A 21,764-nucleotide genomic window follows, 5' to 3' on the forward strand; every position below is an offset into this window, starting at 1 on the left:
GATATAAAAATATCCAACGTTTTTCAAATGTGTGATTTATTTATTATAAACTACTGGCGTTACATTTGCTTAAGTTTCTTTTTCATAGGATGGTATTTTCCCTGGGAAAAGACTGAAAACTGTAAAAGAAGAAAATTTAAAGTTTCGAATTCCTCCAGAAGATATGGAATCAGCAAAGAACTTGTATGAATATTTATCTTTTCATATCACGGACATGGTTGAGGTGAGGTTAGGTTAATGATGAATTTTATCTGAAATAGAAATATCTGATTTAAATTATGGGTATAGTTGAGTGAAATTATGTTAATGATAAATTTTATTTAAGACATAAATATCTGGCTTTACATCTTACAAACATGGTTGAGGTAAGATTAGGTTACATATAAATTTTTCATAAGTAAAATATTGTATTTATTTGGTAACTAAAGGACAATTCAGTTTTGCAGTACAGATTTTTGAAGGTGATATGAGTATTATAGAACAAATATCCAAAAATGTGACTTGATGCATTTGTTTTATAAATAAAGGTATCATTATATTTCGAATTATATACTGCAGTTTTTAAATAACTATATTCCAGGTTGTACTTTTGCATGTTGCCGTATCGACGTTTTCTTCGGTGATGAACTCTTTGTTGTTTGGTCAATTAATTGATAATTATAAAGGTAATTAACTACTTTTATAAGTTAAACTTTTATAATAACTTGCATCATACGTACTTTCCAATATATTAGCAGTACATGTATTTCACGTGTGGTGTGTGTCTGTGTATTCCTTAGATGCTATGAATGTTCCATGTGATAGTCCATGGTGGGAAGTGGTAAGTTTATAGTCTTAAAATGCTAAAATTCAGGACTTAATTTTACGATATGGACACGGCAAATAACATAATGATGCTTTACTGGAAAACAAATAAACAACCTCATCTCACCAAACATGCACATCCTTTCAATTGTAGGGGCATTATATTGTTATGGTTAATCCTACTATTCATTGGTAAATGAGTAGCCCAATAGTTAACAAAAAAGCGAGGGTGGTGATGACTCGCTGCCTTCCCTCTCATCTTATATTACTAAATTAAAGATAGCTAGTACAGATAATCCTTGTGTAGCTTTGCACGAAATTCAAATCAAAACAAACAAATGGATGACGTATTTTTAATTAATGATAGTTTTGAAATAACCTTATAATCATTGCTATTAGCTGTCTAATATAGACAATAAGAATTAAAAAGATAACGAAGCTGATAGTTTCAGAAGGAGGGTATTTGAATGTTTCAAATTGTTTTGCTGCAACAGCCTGTAGTGTTAATATAAAGTTGATTGCTTCTGTTCTGTAACTTTTATTTTTCTAAAATCAAATAACAATCTTGTCAGATTTATGTATGAAGCTTTAAAATAACGTTTACTGCATATATAATAAAATACACGTATCTAAACCAAGAAAAGGAATTCTTATCATTTATCTTTTGATAAATTTGCCATTGTTGTGATCACGGTTTAAAAGTAATTTTATGATGTGGGTCCTCTGAAATATATGTACTGGTCGTTAAGTGTAAATTGTGTTCAGTTTAGGGTTTTTTTACCTACTGGAAAACTAGGCACAATTTTAGTACTATTTTTTGGAAGTTAGGTTTTGCTATGGAATTTTGAATGGTTTTATAATTTTCTGTATAATCATATAGAATAATTAAGATATGTCTTATGTTTTAATGCTGAAGTATTTTGAGTGACCCAATGCCTGTTAATACTTTTTAAGTAAGAAACCCTTCTAAAACGTATAAATTAGGATAATTTTTTGTTTTATTTGAAATTCTCAATGTAAAATAAAAGTTGAAGCTTTGTAAAAGTTTTCACATTTCAAATGTTTTTCATTTCTGTTTGAGTGTGACTGTTTTCAAGTTTATCAAGAGGTGCTAGTAAAATATATTCTTAACCCTTTCTTTAATGTTTACAGAAAACGTTGAAGAACTGCTAAAAGACATGTCAATTCTTATTTCTGTTGGAAAAAATGTTGAGAGTGCTGGAATTCCAGGACAACTTCAGGTAATATTATAGTCAATACTATCAAGAATAGCAAAGATAATGCCACAATATAAATATTTTTCTGTGATTTTGTGGATTCATCCTTACATTGTTTCTGTATTGTTTGGCATTGCAATCTTTACATTGTACTTAATTTTTGCAATTTTTTTTTTACTTTTTTGAAACAATTTTATTGAAGTAAGGTGATAAGTGAAGATTTATTTATAATTCAATGATAATATATGTTGTTAATATCATAACAGTTTTATCAATTTCACTAATTTTGGATTACAACTGTGGTCAGTGGATACTTACACAACTCAACTGGCTGCATGTGCATACAATAAACTTCTACACATGTCAGATGTCAATCAATAGGGAGAACATCGTATAGATCTCAGACTATGAAGTGTGATACTATATATATATACACTCACAGCTGCAAAGCTTGGCCACACTGAAAATTTGAAAAGTAGACCATTATATAATGTATTTTATTTATAATTAAGAAACTAATGTTTTTAAACTCGGAAATCAATAACATGCACACAGATCTGTCGGATACATAAATATTTTATCTTCTTCATACCTCAAATAATGATTTAGATTGCCCTCTCTTTGATTCTTTACTTTTAATGAAATTGTTTTGATATACATCACGTTTCAGCAGTGAAAATTCACGAAATTTGTTATTTGACTTTGCTAGCGACTGTACATGAGACTGTTATTTGTGGAACATGGAAATAATATATGATGATAAGTTTAACTCGCTGCTAAGTAGTAGTTTTCCTTTTTACTATTTCCACACAAAAATACTTGTGGTAGAAGTAGAGAATAATATTACTGTTATACAAGCTGTGAAGAACATGATAATAACAATTATGTGCATAAGTAAGGCTTTAATTCAACTTTACCGGTTTATGGAATTATGGTATTATATTGGTGTAGGCTACTGTAAATTATATTGTTCAATTATATTTAGTGTTTATAATACAATCATATAGCTCATCAATTGATATTTTGCTTTGTCTTCTTATAAGTAAAACAATGTTGTGCAACTTTGAAAACAAATGGTACACAAGCAATAATCACTAAAGTTACTATTATTTTTAAGTTTTATTTTACAACTGTAGCTCAATTTTCTGCCAAGTTTCAATTGATTTCTTTCAATATTGTACTACTGAATACAGAACGATTACCGTTGTAATAATATTTATACAGGGATATTGGTTAACATTACACTTTCTTTTCTTCATCTAAAATTGTAGGAACTTGCAGCTGAGATACGTAAATCGGGTTTTGACAAATCTTTCGAAGCTATGGATTGCGAGGTGTGTGAAATTTCCTGTTCTTTAGATTTTGTAATTATTGATATCTGAGATATCAAATTTAAAAACCTCTTAAAATTGCATTATGTTATATTTTTTCTTATATTGGTTTTTGTAATTTTTATTATTGTTAGAGATTCTAAACAATTTCTTACTTAATTAGTTTATTTTGGTTTTTAGCAGTATTAACTGAGATTAGCAGAACTTTAGGACAGCAATGTAAATGTTATTGTCATGTTCTTTGTATTGTTTTCACTTTCTGTGCTATTAGCATGACTTTTTTATATTTAGAAGCAAATGAATTCATTTATAATTAGTTATTAATAAGTTAAGTGACAACTATTTTTAGTTTCTTAAATATTTAATGAATGGTATTCAACTCCAGTTATAAGATTATGGAACGTTCATGCTGTATCTTCTCATAATTCATTCACACTTATTTTTGTTGTTGTTTTTTTCTTTCTTTTTTTTACCAACATGATAATAATAAACAAACAAGGTTTCTAATAATGGATTCAATGCAACTACTACTGACTGAAAATGTCATTTTGTTTTTATTATTTATTATGGTATTTACATTTTTTAATATTTTTATGATAATAAAAAGATGTGCTATCATCCGTTTTGTAAAAACAAACGAATTATTTCTTGTCTTTAAGGAAAAAATATCAGTATATGAAGAAAGTTTCAAAGATAGTGAAAATCATTTAAAAATGGTTTCTATATTTGTGCTGCCCAAGAAAAATGCATTGATACTTTTGAAAAAAATTAAAAGTATATGTGGTGGAGAAACTGATACTCAATATACAGAGTTTTTAAGAATTTACAGTTTGTGTTAATATACTAATAACATCCAACAGATGGCACTAAAGTGGTTGAAGAAGGACGATGGAATTGTGGGGACCAAATTTCGAGAATTTCTCTCATCTCATGGGCATCGGTGCTTGAAAGAGGTAATTGTGATGTTTTAGATATATTGGCAAAATTGTTTCTTCAAACATATCTATAAACTGTATGTACAAAATCTAAATTAATAAAGTTCATAAAATGTCTATTTGAGGAAAACGTTTTTCTTTGTCATAATCCATTGTTCATTCCATGTTTTTGCTCACCAGATTTAAATAAGTTAATTTAAATTGAAATAAAAATTAAAATAATAAGGAAAATGTGAAAAATTTTCTTACTTGATTGATTTTACTTAACCTTTTTAAACAAATACTGTTAGGAAACTTCTAAGTGAAAATTTGGAGATAATGAATATCGACAGCAAGTTACATGATAAGATGATTTTCAATGTATAAGTATTATTTGTACGTATGCGTATTATAATAACTTATTTTATACTGTTAGCTTAGCATATGGATTTAGGAATAATCCAAATATCTTATGCCTTGTAAGACAAGACATTATTAAGATTACAGTTGTGGTAACAAAGTTATGAAACTGCTTTCTAAACTTTTCCACCACTCAGTGGTGAGTTTGAGGAATAATGATGCTATAATCAGGTTTTGATACTTGCATTAGGCACAGCACGATAGCCCATGGTATAACATTGTGTTATGCAGCAAATGAACTGAGCATCCTAATTACTATAAATAAAAATGTATGAACAGCACATTTAGTTATTTGTATTCATTGCTCATTTGGTCTTATTCCTGATTTATGTAACTATCTTTCTTTGATCAGACTTTAATATTAAATTTACATCCATATAGTTCGACACTATGACGAAGCCATGGAATGAGGAACCTCAGAGTTTAGTACTAACATTGCAGGTAAAGTAGATAGTTGTAGATAACATTCTTAACATTTTCTGTTATTCATTAATAGATATTTCAAAACAAACCTTATGAAAGATATATCATAAAAATCCTTCGTATATTATCTAATACAGTGAGATACACACTACTTGTTATTGAAGAGTGGAAAGTAAAATATATTATTTCATTATAACATTTTTATGGCTATAATTTATAGATTAAATTAATTTCTAATGTCTTGACACAATGAAAGCAGTCCTGGGATTGGTTAATAAACCTCAATATTGTAGCTTTCACTAAATTAATGACCAAATACATGATAGTTATTGAGATCTGAAACTGTTATGTAGATAATAAAAATTATTTCTAAAAATGTATGAAAATGTAAATAAAAATACTACATATGCAATATTGTATGAATGAGCGATATGTTTTGTTGTAATCTCGCACCAAATGAACCAATTGTAAGTTTAGAATATTGTTTTTGAGTTTGTTATATAATTCTTTCATTTCTTCCTCTGAAAGGCTATGGTAAAGACTGTTCATTTGATGGTTGTTGCAAAAGAAGAATTGCCAATAACTGAAGCTATTGAACAAATCAAGTACAAACCAACGAGATTTTCCAGGTATAATGTTAATGGTAACAGTGGAAGTATCTGTTCTTTAAATTGATGTAAACAATACAGTTATATCCTTGACATTAGTACGTTTGTATTTTTATATTTACGTACACGAATATTAATTTATTCAATTGTTTCTTGTTTACCTATGTTTTGATACTACAATTTACTCAATAACGTATACATAGCTAATCAGTGACATCTTCAACCAACTCTTGAGGCAAGTTGGTGTATAGAAAATTATCCTGTACAAAATATTTCCCTTCATCATAAAAGTGACAGTCAATGTTGTACTTAGGATTATCGAGGACATTACTTAAAGTTGTATTAATTCCAATATTTTTTCATAAACTTCACAACAGCAAAACACGTTTCACTATAAACAAAAAGTGTTAGTAAAATTACAAAAATTGAAATTAATTTGAATAACTAACTGTGATAGATGAATGTTATTTCTTGAACACTTGATATGACACTTGAAACATGTTTTAGAGAACACTGACTTTTTGTTTAATTTTAAAATAAATCTTTAGAACCTATTTCAATTAAAAACTGGGAAGTTAGAGTATGTGAAATATTTTTATTTGGTAATTGAAAAGGATGCTCACACTATTATATATTGCCAGTTTTTTTTCTGGAATTTGAATGAAACAAAGAAAGTAAATATGTAATCAAACATGTTATTAAGCTCTTTCATGATATTCTGATTCAAGAATATGAAAATAAAATAAGTTTTAGATGTAATGATTTATTAATACTTGATTGCATAAAAATGAAAATCAATTTAAAGATTTATGATATTGATACAACGAACTTTCCAAATTTGTTAGTGATTTAAAGAAGAATTTTGGTGAAAGTGACGCATAAAATTTGTTTCAGGTTTGTTCTACATTTCCTTGTGTCGCAGGCACGAAGGGGAGTTTGCCTCAGAGAGATGAGTAAGGCGAGTCAGGTTGATTGTATTTCAAAGATGAATGTGACAATGTGTTTTGTCAGTATTTAAACTACAATGTGTATATAAGAGGCATTAAAGAACTGCTCACAGTATGTGTCCTACACAAAATTAAAGAACGATAAAAAACCCCTCTAACCTGAGCATTATCAACAGGTAGACTTTTCTTTGTCGTTTATATTGATAAATCCTGAACCAACATTTATTTGTACGAACGTGAAGTTTTTGTCATACTATATATGTAGTATTATACATTTATTTCATTGTTTATAAGTTGACATTGTGATTTCAAGTTTTTATTATGGAAACCATTAAAGTTTCATACATGTATAATTCTTTAATTTCGACAAAACTTCATCTACATGTAAACGAATCTTCGACATTTATTAATGGTCACGAGTAACTAATTTATGGCTGTCATAAGTATGGTAGTAATTACAGTAGGAATAATGAGGATACACAATACATACAATTCAAAATATTTACTCATTTTCATCTTTAACAATCAAATGATAACTCTTGAAAAGTATTTGAGAGACTCTCTGAAGTGATAAAGAAATCATGTACAAAATTACAAGTTGTATATCTACATCAGAAAGTCAGCAGAGAAGATACAATAATTCACAAAACTACAAATTCTTTAATCTCACTGACTGACATTGTTGAACAATATTACACATAAACAAAAACACATTTATATGCACATACCTTAATACTATAGTGCAGACCCATACTAATGATATGCATGTAAGATATCAGCACAACTGAATGAATAGGACACAAGACCATGCCACTTTGTATGAAATAAGTGGAAAAAATATTTATAAAAACTGAAAGCAAAGTATAGGGTCACCAGAAAGTGAGGAAACAAGGTAGGAATGGGCATGATGTAATAAAACTTCCTCTGTACAGCTTCACATTGGGAGTTTGTCCAACAACCAGTCCATGCCTAATTCGTTATGGGTGCATACAAAAGTGTGTTTGTACTTATTCTAATTTTATGTAAAGAATCCATGACTTCATTGTACTGAAACATCTTAATATTCATCGTATGATAAACCTAATTACATTTGATAATTTGGAATATTATATGAATGAAACAAATGAAGTAGGCTTGCGAGGTTATACAGAGTTTTTATTACACCATGCCCGTTCCTATTTTGTTTCTTCACATTTTAGTGCACTCACTCCTACACTTTGTTTTGTTGAACATGTATATTTTCATCAACTTAACAATGTTAAAATTGGTAGGACGAATGTTGACCTTTCACGTATTTAAATCAATTTACAAGAAATACTTGTACACACTTGTAAATACATGTTGTAAGCTATTTGCAAATGTATCTTTATGTTTGGCTGTCTTACAAATTGGATTAATAAAACGAGTGAAAAGTTCTTCACTTAATGTTTTATCAAAGCAACCAAGTATGAATAATTTCATAAGGTTCAGTATATAAGCATCTTGTATTTATATAAAGTACTATATACAGTCTCTCCTAGTGAAATATGTAGACAATCTTAGAAAAGGTTACCGTTTGTTGGAGAAATTGATGGTAAAAGAAGGAAGGCTTCCAGATCCTGAATTACTCCATTTCTTCACTAACGAAGAGATTCGAGAACTTCTGATGACACGATCTGCACATTTGATTTCAACGTAAGTGTTTTCAAAGAAGTTGATTTTTTGTTAGACATAAACTACTTCACTATCAGTATTTGAACATGTATACCTTCTATAATCAAAAGAATATGAATATTTATTTTTTGTCATTTTTTTACAATTTTATTGATACAATACACTATAGACAAATTGTAGCCAAAGCTTAATATCTTTCTCACTGTCCAAAGTGAATTGACTATATTTGTCCTTCAATCAGTTTATAGCAACAATCATAAAATTTAATATTTGAGAACTTTAATATAGATCTTTATCTTAGCTTATTTTTATCTAATAAGAAATGATTTTATCTGTGTACTGAAACAAAGCATTTGTAATCTGTCATGTTATATAAAATACTAATGCCAGAAAAAATTTGTATAGTAATTGTAACTAATATAAAATAAAATGACAAAATGCATATATTTATAAGTTATTGGTAAAATGTACTCAAGTTTAAAACCTACATAGTTTTAAATACAATGTTCAACTTAGGGAATACGAAGTGTTTTATAGTGTATAATTATAAATGTATCTGTGGTTAACTCTCACTTTTGAAGAAATTTATTTTTTCTTTATTAGAGCCATTCGCAGACGGAGAATGCATAAGAAATTGAATGCTATGGTGTTTCCGGAAATTATTATTGGTGAACCGAAACCAGTAAGCATTTGAAATGTTTTGCATTTACGTATAAATACATTTAATTATTTTTAAAGTCAATATCACAATTGTTTATTAATAATGAAATATCTGTTCATTTTCAAAATTCCAAGAGGAAATGAAAATGATTTAAAAGATCAAACTATTTAGGTAAAGATGTAAATTTTAAAATTGGTATTCTATAGAATTTAAGTTGAATATCATCTTGAATATATTTTCGTTTTTACTGAAACTTTTAAATGATCTTTTTAATAAAGTGTAAATTGCCAAAGATGTTCATGTATCATCATAAGAATGTCTATATTTAACACACAAATAAAATGCCCCCAAAAATCTGATTTGTAGGTTTTGTTTTCAGTACATAGATTTGTTTACGTTGATTAAATAGGTTGTGTTCCACTTGAAGTTAAGTATAAAAGTTGATTTAAGAGCTTATAGAAAAAATAAACCGTAAATCTTTCAAATGATGAACTACATGATTTCTTTCTTGAACGTAGCATAATATTATGACTGACATATTAATATGCCCATAGGAAGGTAATGAGACAAATAAATGTATGAAATAGCAAAATTAAAAACTAACTATTTTCTAGAAATATATTTAATTATAATGCTCTTGACGAATCTTCATTTTCAGATCACTAAAGAAGAGGTCGAGGACATTTACTCATCCCTTCAAGAATTACGAGGTCTGGTTTGTTATTTTATTTATCTATAGATAAAAATTAGACTCTCAGTACATGCTAACGTGTTTTTATAGTAATGTTGAATAGTGTATTGATTTAAACCTATTATTATATGCATTTTAAAATTATGGCTATTAATATAATGCTCATGTGCTAGCATTAAAAATCTTTATGAAATAAAATATGATGTGAAGCACGTGTTGCATTAACTAATTTCCCAGATAGTTGTTTAAGGTTAATGACTTGAATGTGTTTTCTACCATGAATGTTTTTGCAGTACACTCTCTCCAGAAATTATAGATATGCAATCATCGAAATTATAGAATTAACTTTTTAAAGTAAAACTCATGACAAGTTCATGTATTACTTAATTTTTTTTTTAGAGTTTGATTAACTGTAAAGTTTTACTTGCATATTTCTTAGGTAGAGAAAAATAAAATTGACCTTTGTTTTCACATTTACTATAGGTGTCACTGTATGCCAAGGTGTTGTGAAAGGAGTGGCTTACGTTGCTAAAAACCTGAATGAAGCCTCTAGTTTACAGGTGAATTTGGAATTTATTGGGCATGTTTAATCCAAAATATACCATATATCATTGTAAAAATGTTTGAGATTTCACCATGATTAGTTGCATGTATCTGTGTATATACACGAGGAGAAAAGGATTGCAAACACAAAACGAAAATTGATACTAAGTGATATGAGTGTCAGGAAGTATAACTTGCACATTTACATAATACAGTTTGATGTACAATACCAGTAAAAAGTCATGACTATTATATTTGGCTATAAAACAAACATGTTAAAATTTTATCAATCTTTATTTGTTACTTTATTTAATCAATTACGAACGTTTTCTCTTCGCATCTAACTAAAATTTTTTTTTTTTCCGGTGGTGGATGACATGAAAGCTAACAAACATTATACGTAATATAGCGTATAAAAAGAATATACATTACTTATTCATTTTTCTGTCACACTGTAGTAATTTATTTTAATTGATTTAAACAAAAATTTTACTGGTTGTTTTTATTTGAAGAATAAATTTAATGACAGCCAAATTCTAACAATTTCAACAAAGGTGTCAGATTACATTCTCTTACAGCAGGCAGAGACATTCTTTAAATGGAAAATTTTAATGTTAAAGAAATTAAAATGAGAGGAAGGTGAATATTCTAGTTTAATTGTTGGTTTAACAGCAACAAGCTATAGTGAAGCTCTATTGTTTCAACAAACATTATTTGTGTCAGTGAGTATTACCAGTTGTCACGTGAAATGGATTTAAATTAAATTACTTTTTCTTTTAAATTTTGTCTCCCACTGGTACAGTGGTAAGTGTGTGGTGGACTCAGCAGATAACCCGATATGGTTTTGCTAAAAGAAAACGCACACACTCCTTTCAATTTCGACGAATATAAACAAAACATGAGTTACTTTAATTTTACCATGTCAACAAATCATACAATTTGTCACATCTTCTTGGTTCAAACTTGTTTTAAACTAAACACTTCATTTTTCCCAGCAAGGAGATATTCTTATTGTCCACTCTACAGACATAGCATGGTCTCCATATTTTCCATTTCTGAGTGGTATTGTCACAGAGATAGGAGGCCTACTTTCTCATGGTGAGTCACATTTGTACATTTTTGAAAAAGTATTGGGATACTTGTTTCTGTACTTTTAAAAAAATTATCCACAAAATATTTAAGTTTTAAGAATATAAAACAGAATTAATGAAGAATGATTATTTCCGTAAAATATGAATAAAATTGTATAACGACCGGGACATGTTTTAATTTGCTATTATTTTTCCGTTATTCAAAACAATCTTATTAATTGATTTGAAATATATTTAGAAGTGCCAGTACTGAACCCAATAAACAAATGTACTAATGAGAAATGTGTATCTAAATTAAATAATAAGATTCTAAACTGATGTAGACAACAATTACAAATATTACTTCACTCTTATTGGTATTGATACATTTCAATCTTTCGAAAAATTATGCTTTTGAAACCCTGGTGCACTGTGGATTTGAAAGAGGTTAAATCAGTTCCTAGCGAGTCATTTGCTTTACGTAGAACTCAACGTGAAGGAACCAGGTCTACTATTTATCTGTTCTATGTATTTAAGTAGTCTTTATTCACTTTCATAATCTTTGAAAGATTAAACCAGCTTGTGAATCAATTTTATTGAAATAGAATATTGGGAGCCTGAATATATAACTGATTTTAGGTATAATTTTAACATTTAAAGGATATGAGGCCTTGCACTTTTACATATAAAAAAGTTATATTAATTAATTCTTTAGGTGCTGTGGTTGCAAGAGAGTATGGTTTGCCTTCTTTGGTGGCAGTTCAAGGCGCAACAACTACGTTCAAGACTGGTAAGAAAAACGCAAAATAATTGATATATAAACGCAGCTCAAACTGCTCATAAGCAAATATGTCTCTCTTTGGGTAATGCAGTAATTTTAATGAACATTTATGGGAATTAGCAATAATACAATCTTTCAATTACTCATGAACCAATAACAGTAAAATATGTTTATTACAACAGTAACAAACAGGCATTTCCTACATTCTGATGTTATTTCCTTCAAGCAAACATTATTACATAAATTATGCATACTTTATACGTCAGAATTTTAAATTCACACCTATATGTCAATAATATGTTCATCAAAAATCATAATTTTGAAATTCGTTTATTAATGACTATTAGAAATGTCTGAGGAAGAAGTAAAATGGTTTATTTTCTCCAAAACTTCTAACATGTATTTATCACATATGTAATCAAGTAACTCAAGCTAGTTTTGAAACCAGAGATGATGGTGTCTTGACCCTCGCACAAAACACCCTTTCACAATAGTTAGTGTTTGTAAACAATTACCAGTGATTTTATTATGTTTTTAAGGTTAATTTTTCTATACCAATTCAATATTATACTTTTGGATATATTTACATTAATTTTGAAATAGTAAAGAGTAACAACCTTCTCGCAATTAAGTTGAACATTGAAAATGATCAAAACTGGGATGCCATATAAATAAAAATGGTGACTACGTCACGGGAAGTATGTTTAAAGCAATAATTTTTTTTGGTTTTTTTAATTGTGCACAAAGTTAAGCTGCATTAGCACAATATGCTCTAGCCGTCCCTTAGTTAGCGGTGTAAGACTAGAGGAAGGCAGCTAGTCATCATCACCCACTGCCAACTCTTGGGCTACTCTTTTACCAAAGAATAGTGGGATTGACCATCACCTTATAACGCCCCCACGGCTAATAGGGCGAGCATGTTTGGTGTGACTGTTATTTGGACCCGCGACCCACAGATTACGAGTCGAGTTTCTTAACCACCTGGCTATGCCGTGCCAAAAAGCAATAATGGTGACTGTACTACGTGCGATATAGTGACACTACAAATGCAGAAATGGTGTGTTATGTGATATGGTTTATAAGTAATAACGGAATATAATGTTTGAGCCTCTGTAGAAATAGAATTGGCGACTGTACTATAAGAATACTGGTAACTCCTATTTCATTCCACCACCAAGAGCTGTTACTAATTAACACATTTGTACTAAGATTTTAAAGCCTGGTTAATAGCATGAAGGTGTACCCTACTGAACTTTTCATACTAGTATTTCTATAAATGTTTATTAAATAACTGTCCTCCATTTTTTTTTAATGACAATTGTTTTCCATTTAACACAGGTGACATGGTAATTCTGGATGCCACCCAGGGTGTACTGAAAAAGATTCAAGAAAATAAAGATGTTGAGAATTAGTTTCAGCATATTACATTTCACATTAAAGAATGTGTAATTTGGCCTTTGTTATGTTGATACATCATGAAAAGTCGTTGGGGCATTGATCTTGGTGCAAATTTACTTTGAAAGACAAACTAGATTTAAGAGAATAAAAATATTTAAACAAATATATTTTTAACTTGTGAGGAAGTTGAGTTATTTTTATATCTTACCACATTTTAATTCAGTATTGTATTATGCAACATTCTGACTTTTAATTTTAGAAATTATTAGAATATATAGTTTCATTTCTTTGTTAACCTTTGCTAATAAAAATGTTTTGAAGTCAAATTTTTTCGTTGCAAATATTTTGAGTACTAACCTTAATAAAAAGACGAATGTAAAAGAAATTGCGATAGAAGTTGATGAAATTTTTTAATACTTTAAATTACTTTCACAAATCACCCCTCAAAAAGATTTTGGATTATAAGGGTTTTGTCGTTCTTTTAAGACACGTGTTTTTTTAGCATCATTAAATTATCTATGGTATGTGTTGGCTCTGTAGTATATCTGTGGATTACAGAGTTAGTTATCCGGGCGTGAATCCTTATTGTACCACACAGTATTCTCCGTTCTTTAAATTGTGTTTAAGTTATAAGATTGACAGTTAAAACCTGTTGGTGGGTATGATGGGCAGTAGGGTATGGTTGACGTGATTGTTTTCCCTATGGTCAATGCTTCACAAATAGGGACGGTAGTAGAGCCTTAATACCTATGCCGTAGGTACAAAATATAACGCAAATACATTTGTACATTTTCTCTATAGGTCTTTCAACTCCAATTAAGATAATGAAATAAACAAATGTGATAAAATTACACAATCAAGACACATTTCAATTAATATTTGAAAATGGTAAACAGCCTACTAATTAGGAAAGGCATAGATGTTGCCCAGCCTACAGTTTAGGAAAAGTATAAATGTTATACACCTTACTATAGAATACTGTTTGATGCATTTTACAAGGAATGAGCGCTTTTCCAATGCATAGTGTGTGGCAAAACTATAATTACAACGGATTTTATTCAACATATTACAATGTAATAGATAACTCATACCTTTTATGTTAAAATTATCTTTAATAAAAACGTTAGTTCAAAATGTTGTATGCAATGTTTCATCGAATTCTGAAATTTTTGTAATTCGGAGCAGTCAACGAACAAGATACAGAACTATTGAAGAGCTAAAAGAAAAATAAATTAATTGATTTTTAATTGGGTTCACTATTATATATGTATTGTGATATCAGTGTTTTAAGTTAAATTTATATTTAGACATGTACATAACTTATACCTTTAAATCTGTATTGCAATGCTCTCACCTATTCAATAAAGTTGTAGAAGATTTTCTAGTGTAAGAATCAACAATATATGTGCGAAAAACAGTAAAGTAATGAAAGTATTGGTGGTCTCCTGTTGGAAGAGCAGTAAGTCTATGAAAATTGGATAGAAGACTCAGTTCTGATTGTAAAACTTTTGTATATATATCAGGCCATCCCATAAGTAATGTCCTGAAGTTTAATACAGAAAGTGCATTATGATCTCTGTCTTTGTAGAAGGCTTTAATGACTAAAATATTTATAAAAATGTTCAGATAAATAAAAAAAACTAACCCAATTCCACCTTCTCAGATCATTAATCAAATAAACCCTTATGAAAACAGATGTGTTTGACGAGCACATAATGCTTTATGAGTTTAAAAACGGTAATGGTGCAGCGGAACCTATACGAAACATTCAAGGTGTTTATGATGCGAAGTCTCTCAATGAAAGAAAATGTCGAAGGTGGTTTCAGAAGTTCAGATAAGGCAACTACAGTTTAATTGATGCTCCACGTTCAGGTTGTCCTGTTGAGTTTAATGATGGCTGCACTTAATGAAGATGCTGCTTTAAAAGTTGAAGAACTGGCACAAAAGCTTAATTCAACCCATTCAATAGTTCACTGTCATCTGCAACAGCTTGGAAAGATGTTAAAACTTGGAAAATGGATACCCCCTGATTTGACAGAAGCCAATCTTAAAACAAGAGTGAACATTTGCACTTCTCTGCACACTCGTGTACGTAACTTATCCGTTTTTGACAGGTTAGTGACGAGATGAAAAACTGATATTTTATAAAGATGTTAAGCACTACAGACAGTGGCTCAATGCACGTAAACTGGCTACATCACAGCCTGAAATGGATCTCTACCCTCTGAAAGTCTTGTTAAGCGTTTGGTGGGATATTGTTGGTGTGATCCACTTTGAGTTGCTACCACTCAATGTAACTATTATTTCAGACTTCTATTGTCAACAGTTAGAGTGCTTGAATGTTGCACTGAAAGAAAAGAGGCCTGCTTTAATCAATCGTAAAGTTATTGTGTTATACCAGGATAATGCACAGCTCCATACTGCAAAGATCATATCTGCAAGGATTAAAGAGCCAGTCTGGGAAACACTTCCACATCCTTCTTATTCTCTTGTCTTTGCCCCATCTAATTATCTTCTATTCCGAGCTATCTTGATGGAAAAGAGCTTGGAATACATGAAGATGTTAAAAACTACCCTCTTTACATTCTTTTCCTCCTAACCCCAAGAAGTTTATAGAAGTGGCATTCAGAAGCTCGTGAATCGTTGGCAGGAAGTAATTAATAACAATGGAACATACATTATTGATTAAATATCATTAAAAGTGTTTGAAATCATTTCTGTTTTTTTGAACCTAAAATCGGACATTACTCAAGGATAAATCAGCATTTGTAATAATCATTATTTTAACTTTTATTTGTGTATCATAAGAAATAAACTATGTGCATGAATCTTGTTGGCAAATATCATAAATTGGATATGTATCGACATTTATTTAACTGCTAAATTTAAATTACAACTCAGTTTTAGGCTATTTGAAATTGTGTGTTTTTGGTTTTGAATTTCGCGGAAAGCTACACAAGGGGTATCAGCGTTAGCTGTATCTAATTTAACAGCGTAAGACTAGAGGGAAAACAGCTAGTCATCACAACCCACCACCAACGCTTAGGCTACTCTTTCATCAACGAATAGTGGGATTGACCACAAATTTATAACTCGCCTCTGTAATGACGAGTATGTGTGGTATGACAGGGATTCGAACCTGGGATATTTGAAATTGTAATACATAACGTAATAAATTGATCTGAATCGGAGACAAAAATTCGATCTCCATTCAAATAAATTTATATTCATCAGTTCCAACAAGATTTAATCATGTTTGATTATCAAGATCAACTAAGGAGATATAACGAAACAGAATTTTTCAAAATTGCTAAAGTTTTAGATCTATAGGTTTAAAAAGCAATGAACAAAAATATATAAAATCAACTGAAATATTAGTTGATGATGATTTGTCGTCTGAGGAGGCGTGAGCGGAAATACTCTAATGGCCAAATAGTCAATCGGGGTTGAGTTATAAAGATGAATTATAGATCTGGCTAAAACTCAAAGAAGTCGAGTTCGAAAAAGCTCATATCGAAACTTAAAGCAAATAAACGTCTCAAGGCTGAACAAGCTCATTTCGAAGCTGAAAAACAAGTTCGAATCGAAGTCGAGAAAGAACAAGTTCATATTGAAGCTGAAAAAGAAGTTAGGTGGAAATTAAACTCCACTCTGGTTGATAGAAACAAAATGACAACTTTGAGCTTAATAGATATGGTAAAGTATCACTATTCAATGAAAGTGAAATTGATAAATATTTCCAACATTTCGAGAAGGTTGCCCAAACCATGGAATGAGGCACCGAGAAATGGTCATTATTATTACAAAGTGTTTTAACTGATAAAACACAAGAAACTTATGCAACTCTTTCTGTAGAAGATTATGCGGATTATAAGGTTAAACACTTATTCTCAAATTCTACCAGAGACATCTCCAAACTTATGCAACTCTTTCTGTAGAAGATTATGCAGATTATAAGGTTAAACACTTATTCTCAAATTCTACCAGAGACATCTGATAATCAAACTTATATTGAATTTGCACACGAAGAAGAGCTTTTGTTTGTTTGATGATGTATTTCTATTCCTATTAGCTACAGTTTCGACAAGCTGAAACAATTATATCTAATTGAAGAATTTCAACGTTGCACACATTACGATCACAAAACTTACTTAGCTTAAGAGAAAATGGAAACAGTACAGGAAGAAGCTACTCTTTCCGATTATTACAATTTAGCACATAAACTACTTTCCATAAAAAATCTTGCAATCTTAGAAAAAAATTCTGTTTAATCCAGCAAAAGTCAAAATTATGAGACGTTTCTTTAGGCAAGAGTTTTCTTAAGTTTGAATAACTTGTCATAAAGGTCATTTGGATAGCGAACCTAACCAAAAACTATCTGTTGATCTTCAGAAACCTATCCCAGCTTTAAAAGAAACCTTCAGTCGTGTGAAAATTGATTATATCGTGAATTATCCATCTCCTACCAACAAGAAATTTTGAGATTTTTGTGAATGACTAGTTATTACGGGAAGATTGTAAACATTTTGTTGACGTCAATATATTATTAACAAACCTATTGGAAAAAATAAAAAATTGAAGTATTCTGTAACATGTCAACCTGCTTTTGGAAAGGTCATACCTTCATCGTTAATTTACCCTATTTTGATGGCGCCCGAGTTTGATAAGCCTTTCGCATGAACTGTTCATGCCTGTGAGTGTTGTTCTATTCTATTACAAAGAGACGACAAATGTATTGAACACCCTCTATGTTATTTCCTTTTTAAATTTTTATTGTCACCAAAATAATTATTCCACTGCAGATAAAGAAACATTAACTTTAGTGTTAGCTATGGAATATTTCAATATATACGAGGTCTGTTCAAAAAATACGCGGACTGACGTCATAAAACAAAATGTACTTTATTTAGAAGTTACAGGTCTGGGACCCCTTCAAAGTACTCTTCTCCCCAACGCACACACTTATCCCAACGGTGTTTCCACTTGTTGAAACAGTTCTGGTACGCTTCTTTTGTATTGTCCTCCAGCTTCTTCGTCGCATTTGCCTTAATCTCGGGAATCGTCTCAAATCTTCTTCCTTTCAAGGGTCTTTTGAGTTTGGGGAACAAGAAAAAAATCGCAAGGAACAAGGTCAGGTGAGTAGGGGGGGGGAAGAACAGTGATAGAGTGTTTGGCCAAACACTCACGAGTTCTGAGGGCTGAATTTCGCAGCAACGTGGTGCATCTTCAATTTTTCGGTCAAAATCTCGTAACAAGATCCAACTGATATCCCACACTCTTCGGCAAGCTCCCCTGACAGTCAGACGTCGATTTGCCCGCACAAGGGCGTTGATTTTGTCGACGTGTGGGTCGTCAGTTGAGGTGGAAGGACGTCCAGGACGCTCATCATCTTCAATGGACTGTCGACCATCCTTAAAACGTTCATGCCACTTGAAACATGCCGTACGCTTCATAGCAACATCACCGTAAGCAGTGTTAAGCATAGCAAAAGTTTCAGTCGCAGATTTTCCAAGTTTAACACAAAATTGCACAGCAAGTCGTTGCTCCTTCTGGTCATTCATTCTGAAATCCGCCAAACCAAAAAATCGCAATTCACTTAAAACCACGTAGCTAATACACAAATGAATATAACTGCAATCGGGAAATGGCGTCGTAATCAGCTGATCTGTGCGAACCTAGCGACACCAAGCGGATTCCCCTGGAACTTACTGAAGCCGCGCAATTCAAACAGTCCGCGTATTTTTTGAACAGCCCTCGTATGTATCTGTATAACCACAATCAATTATCATTTATGCTGCTAATAACCTGTTAACGATTTTGGACAAAATGAGGAGCAAAAACTGAATACTTTAGATTGGAGTTTGTCATTACAAGAGTATGATTTGAAGATAATCTAGGTCAAAGGGATTGATAACGTTTGTGCTGATGCACTTTCCTGTGCTGTGTAATTTTTTGATCATAAGGGTTTTTTGCACTGATTGTGTTATGTACTTTCACGTTTAACAAAGCTCAGGGTTTTATCGAATAGTCAACACGGTTTCACTAAGGGAAAATCTTACCTTATAAATCGTTGACATGCTTTGAAAATACTCTTGCTTATGTAGATGGAGATAGCGTATAGGTTTGTGTTTTTTGATTTTCAGAAAGTATATGACAAAATGCCACATCAAAGGCATTGAAAGAAACTTATCTCTATAGGTAAAGGGGATAAAGTTAACTAACTCTATAGAATAATGGCTTGATGGAAAAGAGTAGATATTGTTATAAATGGAACTCATTCAAACGTGATTAATGTTGCAAGTGGTGTAACTTAAAACTATTGCTCTTTTTTTATTTATATCAATAACATAGATGAAGAAATTGTTGAAAATTTCTTAAATTTACTGATTATATCAAGGTAATGTGAGTTACTCGCTGCCAGTATAGTGCTGCTGCTTTACAAAAGGATTCAGAGCGTTTAGTGAGTAACGAAAATGAATGACAGATTGGTGTTAATTATGGTAAATGCAAAATATTTCATATGGGTTATTATAAATTGAATCATTATAATAATTTAGAATGAAATAACCTAAAGAGAGTCATGAAAGAAAAGGATATTGGTGTAAATAATGGTTGGTAAGTCTCTAAAACTATTCAAAACAGTGTGCTATGGATAGTGGTAGGGCAAATAAAATTTTAGGTTCTATTAACAGAATTATTAAATACAGGCATAAAGAAATTTTAATTACATTGTATATGCCACTAGTTTGGCCACATTTGTTGTTTTGTGATCCGTCTTGGTTTCTTTATTTTCAAAAAAAACATTGAATTGTTGGAAAGGTTTACAATCAACCATTCAACCAATCTCTGAAACACAACATTGGAAACCACGTCTCATATAGACCAAATCTATACACCCCACAACTCTAGACTAACATTACCCGTAACTTAACTTCAACACATGTACACAACGTTGTTGGCAAACAAGTTACAATGGGGGAACTCAAAACTAACCTTTTAATACTAAAAAACTCCTCACCTGGAGAAGACGGTGTTAGAATTATTATCTTACAAACGGCCTCTAATAACTTTCATCGATACCTTATTATTATCAGTCAGATATTTCACGGATGTCTGGAAGAAAGCGAGGATAACTGTTATTCCTAAAACAAATAAAGAAAACTCCAACTTCGACAGTTTTACACCTATAACTTTACTTAGTTGCTACGGAAAATAATGATTTAATCCTCTGTAATGAAAGACAGACCACAAATTACAGAATTCATATATAAGTCATTCATCAACAATCAGACAACTGCTGCAGTCGTTCTAGACGTCAAAAAAGCGTTTGACTAAGTATGGCACAATGTCATTAGATATCGTCTATATTCCCTAAATGTCAACCAGAAAATATTCATATGGATTACTAAATTTTAAATTCACGGAATTGCAGTAATTAAAATAATCCATACTCTTTCCAAGACATTTAATATCACCAAAGGTGTCCCCAAGGATCTGTTATATCACCTTTACTCTACATAATATTTATTAACAACATACCCTTCCCGAAACTAACATATACTTATTTCTCAAAGTACGCTGATGACATAGCTGTCTGAAGTGTTTCACCCAATCCAATAATAGCAAGCAACAGAATACAAGAATCCCTAAATGCCATCCTTAATTGGTGTAACGACTGGAGAATCCTCCTAAATCCCCATAATACTTCTGCTATCGCATTAATACATCACAAAACCTTAAAAACGTACATATTAAACTAGATAAAAGCGAAATAAAGCTACACCCCTAAGCGACATTTCTAGGAATATCGTTTGATACTAACTCTCACTGACATAACACTTTAACATCATAAATAAATCAGTTAGCTGGAGAATCTATTACTTAAGACTAATTACAAAAAAATAATAAGAGATGCACACCCAATACCATCATTAAAATCTAGAAAGAATACATTCTACCCTAATCGAATATTGCTCTCAAATTACGTACAACATTCAAAAATGCACCGCCATAACACCACAACTCCAACAAAGCAGAGTCCTAAAAATGGCTCTTAGACTACCCAAATTTACTTCAATTAATTACATAATAACGCCCCCACGGCTCAAAGGGTGAGCACGTTTGGTGGGACGAGAATTTGAACCCCTGATCCTCACATTACGGTGCGTTTCATGAATGTTTTTTTGAGTGTTCGTTGCCTTCCTTCTTTTTCTTCTTCCGTCAATCACATCATCTACCTTGAGCAGCCAACATCATATTCGGCCTTGATCCCCTCCTCTCGTCTACCTTAATCCAATCGCACC

The 21,764-nt window shown here is 30.9% G+C and overlaps 1 protein-coding gene across 3 annotated transcripts in view; it reads left to right on the forward strand.

Moving 5' to 3' along the window:
- The window catches only part of LOC143246347 (uncharacterized), a 99,642-nt gene that overhangs the window by 36,476 nt on the left and 41,402 nt on the right, over nt 1-21,764 (forward strand). For all 3 annotated transcript variants that reach the window (XM_076492909.1, XM_076492911.1, XM_076492912.1), the window contains 14 exons: nt 89-223; nt 581-665; nt 1,957-2,045; nt 3,293-3,355; nt 4,213-4,305; nt 5,068-5,127; nt 5,638-5,738; nt 6,612-6,675; nt 8,175-8,338; nt 8,921-8,999; nt 9,637-9,688; nt 10,153-10,229; nt 11,208-11,310; nt 11,998-12,072. In XM_076492909.1, coding sequence (XP_076349024.1) covers nt 89-223; nt 581-665; nt 1,957-2,045; nt 3,293-3,355; nt 4,213-4,305; nt 5,068-5,127; nt 5,638-5,738; nt 6,612-6,675; nt 8,175-8,338; nt 8,921-8,999; nt 9,637-9,688; nt 10,153-10,229; nt 11,208-11,310; nt 11,998-12,072 — 1,240 coding nt within the window. The remainder of the gene's footprint in view (nt 1-88; nt 224-580; nt 666-1,956; nt 2,046-3,292; nt 3,356-4,212; nt 4,306-5,067; nt 5,128-5,637; nt 5,739-6,611; nt 6,676-8,174; nt 8,339-8,920; nt 9,000-9,636; nt 9,689-10,152; nt 10,230-11,207; nt 11,311-11,997; nt 12,073-21,764) is intronic.

This window comes from Tachypleus tridentatus, chromosome 3 (assembly GCF_004210375.1).
Source record: "Tachypleus tridentatus isolate NWPU-2018 chromosome 3, ASM421037v1, whole genome shotgun sequence".
NCBI lineage: Eukaryota > Metazoa > Arthropoda > Merostomata > Xiphosura > Limulidae > Tachypleus > Tachypleus tridentatus.